At 37.8% G+C, this 4433-nt stretch overlaps 1 protein-coding gene and 1 pseudogene across 1 annotated transcript in view; both read right to left on the bottom strand.

The window, feature by feature from the left end:
* The window catches only part of LOC122331310, an 11886-nt pseudogene extending 11857 nt beyond the window's left edge, over positions 1-29 (bottom strand).
* LOC122331309 (ATP-binding cassette sub-family C member 8-like) overlaps positions 29-4433 on the bottom strand; it is an 11365-nt gene continuing 6960 nt past the window's right edge. Inside the window, exons 7-10 of the mRNA XM_043228871.1 lie at positions 3756-3944; positions 1749-1913; positions 1498-1653; positions 29-187 (exon numbers count right to left, since the gene is read on the bottom strand). Of these exons, the coding sequence (XP_043084806.1) occupies positions 29-187; positions 1498-1653; positions 1749-1913; positions 3756-3944 (669 nt within the window). The remainder of the gene's footprint in view (positions 188-1497; positions 1654-1748; positions 1914-3755; positions 3945-4433) is intronic.

Genomic DNA, 4433 nt, shown 5'->3' with positions numbered 1-4433 from the left:
TATATATATATATATGTGCGTACACGCATCACAGTTTCAGTGAGGTGCTCACCAGTGTGCTCTTCTGTGCCCGTGAAAGTCGAGTGGCCACAAAATACTGCAGAGGAGCCAGAACCACGATGACCATGGCACCGATCAGAGCGCTGACCCCCAGCAGATAATACAGCAGCAAAACCCCCATCACTATCTACAGAACAACACCACACATAACACGCGTATAACACACACGTATAACACACACGTAACACGCGTATAACACGCGTATAACACACACGTATAACACGCGTATAACACATGTATAACACACATGTAACACGCATATAACACATGTATAACACACGCGTGTAACTAGACTAGAAGACTTCAAAGCTTGTGGTTTGAATGTTTGAAAATTAAAGATTGCAAACAGATATTGGCTTATGATAAAATTACTTTACACTTTTTTCAGATCACAAAATAATATTTTATATCCGAGTTAAAACTAATAATCAGTGTTACAGCAGATATGCTATTACAGTTTTTCTTAATGTATTTCATTAGTTGTATTTGTATGTATTCTGTTACTTCATGTCTATGTATTTTTATCATTTTTGCGCTTTTGGTTTTAGCTATTTTTGTGTATCAAGGTAAAATAAGAATGAGACATGAACTAGCTGAAACTTAAAAAAAGGTGTTTATTATATTTAAGTTAATATTCACTTTATTTTTTTGCAGCGTCATTTTTATCGTTTTACTTTTATCAAACCTTAATCACCCTGATGATGATGATGATGATAATAATAACAATAAAATTATTCAAAATGAGATCTATGATGTTAAAATCACCATATTCATCACACAATAATTGCTATATAATTTTGAAGTTATGCAGTCATATATATATATATATATATTCATTCATTTTCAAGAGGTCATGTGATGTAATTTCATGTGTTCTAGAACAACTGAACACAAATAAATTTTAATTAATGAATTTTAATGTAAGTTGCCCTGTTAGAGCCCAGGAAGAAATAAATATATAAATAATAATAAATAATGTTTGCATCAGGCGCTTGAGGTATTCGGCCAGTCACAACGCACTGGATTGCTGGCCAATCAGAGCACACCTCGCTTTTCAGAGCGATGAGCTTTGAACAAATCAACCCATTTCAGAAGNTTTTTTTTTTTTTTTCTTAACTGCACTACACACAAAATAATGTTATGTTTAGCAACAAAAAAATGACCTCTTTAAAATAAAAACAATCAAAATAATACATTTACAAATTTTATCTGTTAAATGCAATTTGACCAATAACCAAGAGAAATGTGCATATGTGAATATTCAAAAAAAAAAAAAAAAATGAAAAAATGTTCCCTCTAATACTATCACACACACACATACTTCATTTCTATTCTATCAACTTGTTTTCTTATAATTTATAAAAAAAAAATTATATTTTAGATCTAATGCATGTGGCTTATATTCAGGACTTATATAAAGAAACGGCTGATCTTAACCTGAACCGGCATGGCCCACAGGTTGGGACAGAGAAAGAAGAACCACATGAGATGGTTTGTGTCTCGCGCCACTAGACTGCAGATCTGAGCCGTGGTCATGTCCCCCATAGACATGTTAGACGTGCACAGACGCATGATCTTGTGGTAAATCTTAGTCTGCACAGGGAAAAGAAACACAAAGAAATGATTCCAGGTTAACAGGCAGATGACCAACGAAGCGCTTGGCCCCGTCTTTACCAGATGAAGCCCACCTGAATGGCTGCTCTGAGCTTGATGCCGGTCTCGATGGCCACGTAATAAGAGGCTTGAAGGAAGGTCCTCTGCAGCAGCAGAGCCAGAAACAGCAGCACGGCCAGAACGTACGCGTTGGCGAGGAACGCCTCTGACGAGATGAAGTGCACCCCCAGCAGCTTCACCTGCAAACACAGCCGAGCGCCTCAGAAACCCAGCAGGAACACACTGAAGACGTAGGGTGACATTGACGATCCGGCAACCGGAACACAAAGACACAGGACTTAAATACACAAGGACATGGACCAAACTAACGAGGCACAGCTGAAGACAATTACACAATTAAACACGAAGGGAAGGAAGGGCACAGATAGCACGAGGCATGAGACAAAAAACAATAACAAAGTCCAGAGATGTGACAGAAAATAGGGGCAATTATCTGCACCTCAGTATTGAAGTACTTCAGAAAACAGCATGCAATAATAATTTATTGAGTGAACGTTATCATTTCAATTCAAACGATTAAATAGACACCATTTTATTTTGACCAAGCCCTGCTTACAACTTATTCCTTTATTAAGTTCATAAATTTATTCATTTTTATCTCAACATTTTGTTTTATTCGAACAATTTAGCTTTTTTTAAGTCTATGTCTAATTCCTATCATAATTTCAGATTTCCTAACATAGAATGAAAAAAGAAAAAAAAATGTTAATTGAGAATTTATTTATTTAGAATTTAAAAAAAAGTGATAAAAAGGGGATAAAATTTATCAAATGTATTTATTTATTAATATTATTATTATTATTATTATTATTATTATTCCTGTGGCAGAAACAGACTTTCACACATTTCAGCAAACTTGATTAGCTTTTTCATTACTTACAATGATTTTTATTTATAATTTACTATGTATTTCAATTGGAGAAAGAAAGAAAGAAAGAAAGATGCCACAAACAGGTACCAGAGTAGACTAATAAATCTACTGAAGGTCAGTTCTTTAAGTGTTTTCTAATCGATCATAAGATAATTCCTTGTGTTTGTAAAAACAGAGGATCACATATTAAGTATATATTCAAACCTAACCAGAGAAACCTATTTTTTAAGAAGCAAATAATATAAGGGCGTTTCAAAATAACATGCATATAAATCATTGGGGTTGTTCTTGCCTATAAAGGGACACATTATTATGCAGCATCACGCAACCCGACTAATGAACAGAAACCCAAAGCAATCCCCTAAAGTGTCTGTCTGCACTCAGGAACATGAATATATATTACACCTTCATCTGAGGGGAATTTATAATGATGCAGATGTCACATTACACCAGGACTTCTGCAGCAATAACCATGATCCAAACGTGAATGAACCTTTAAACGTGTCGTGCTTATTTGTGCATACAGATGTTATTTTTTCATGAGAAAATTTTAAATAATCTTTATGCGATTTACGTTCGTCCAATCGGTAACACTACAGGTCTGGAGGAAGGCTGCAGTGTCTCAGCAATGGATGCTCTGCAGTGAATGGGTGCCGTCAGAATGATAGTCCAAACAGATGATAAAAACGCCACAATAATCCACAGCTCGCCAGTCCATTAACATCTGGAGAAGCTCAAGCAAATCCAGGATTTTAACTAAAACGTGACTTTATAATCCATGATAACGCTTCCTCCGGTCAAAAAGTGGTCCGGTCTGAATCAGGAGAGGAATCTGCGCAGATCAAGAAGCCTTTACGAAAATGTAGATGTGTGAGAGAACAGCAGATTCATATTTTAGTTGAAATGCTGGATTTGTGTCTTCGCTGGATGTTTTCATCAGCTGTCATTCCTACGGCACCCATTCACATCCATTACAGAGACACGTATCCCCAAACCTGAAGAAGAAACCAACTCTTCCCGATCTCGGATGGTTTGGACATTTCCGATTTACATTCTCGCGTTTCTCGCACTGCTAGTCGGAAGCAGTAACTAGCCTGGACTTCTTGTGCTATCTCACTAAGGACATCCAGACAGACAGCTGCGCCGTTACCGGAGGCAGAGCGCTGTGATTGTCGCTGCTGATGTGATGAACGATCCCCGAGATGCAGAGCGGTCCGGCGAAGCCCAGCAGGTCGGCGATGAAGCGGAAGGTGATGCTGAGCACCAGCGGCCGGCCGAACGCCTGACGGAGAGCCAGCCAGATCCACCTCGAACCCTTCGGAGACACCGGGCCGTTCTCCTGCAGCACACCATTTCTCATTTCAATCATCCCCAAACTGGCAATTTAGCAACTGGTGTACCGATTACGTAAACTCCACACCCAAACAGATTTTCTACCGTATCTTACATAAGCGCTTTAATCTGAAGTGTTTCTGAAGTCCTTTCTATTTTTCGGGACAAAGGGGATAAAAGCAGTATTAAGGACATAAGCAGTCTGGTTATACAAGTGCACGTCAGCATGAAACAGCACGGATCGGCCAAAAACACACACAGATGCTTGAAAACTTTGCAGATCTCTGAATCTGGCAGAGAAAAGGATCCAACCGTTTACATTTATGTAATATCTGCTTACATGAGCTCTTCCTGGAATACAGATTACATATCGCTGGCCTTTCCTGAACAAACTCTCAGTGATACTGTCTATTTTCACTCTTATTCTTCAGTTAAGCGTTAATAAAAGCAGTTTGTTGCATTATTCTTAATGCATTGACTTCATACATGCATATAT

Source organism: Puntigrus tetrazona, chromosome 25 (genome assembly GCF_018831695.1).
Source record: "Puntigrus tetrazona isolate hp1 chromosome 25, ASM1883169v1, whole genome shotgun sequence".
Taxonomy (NCBI): Eukaryota; Metazoa; Chordata; class Actinopteri; order Cypriniformes; family Cyprinidae; genus Puntigrus; species Puntigrus tetrazona.
Note: the sequence above shows the minus strand (reverse complement) of the source record. Positions and strands in the feature narration are given on the sequence as shown.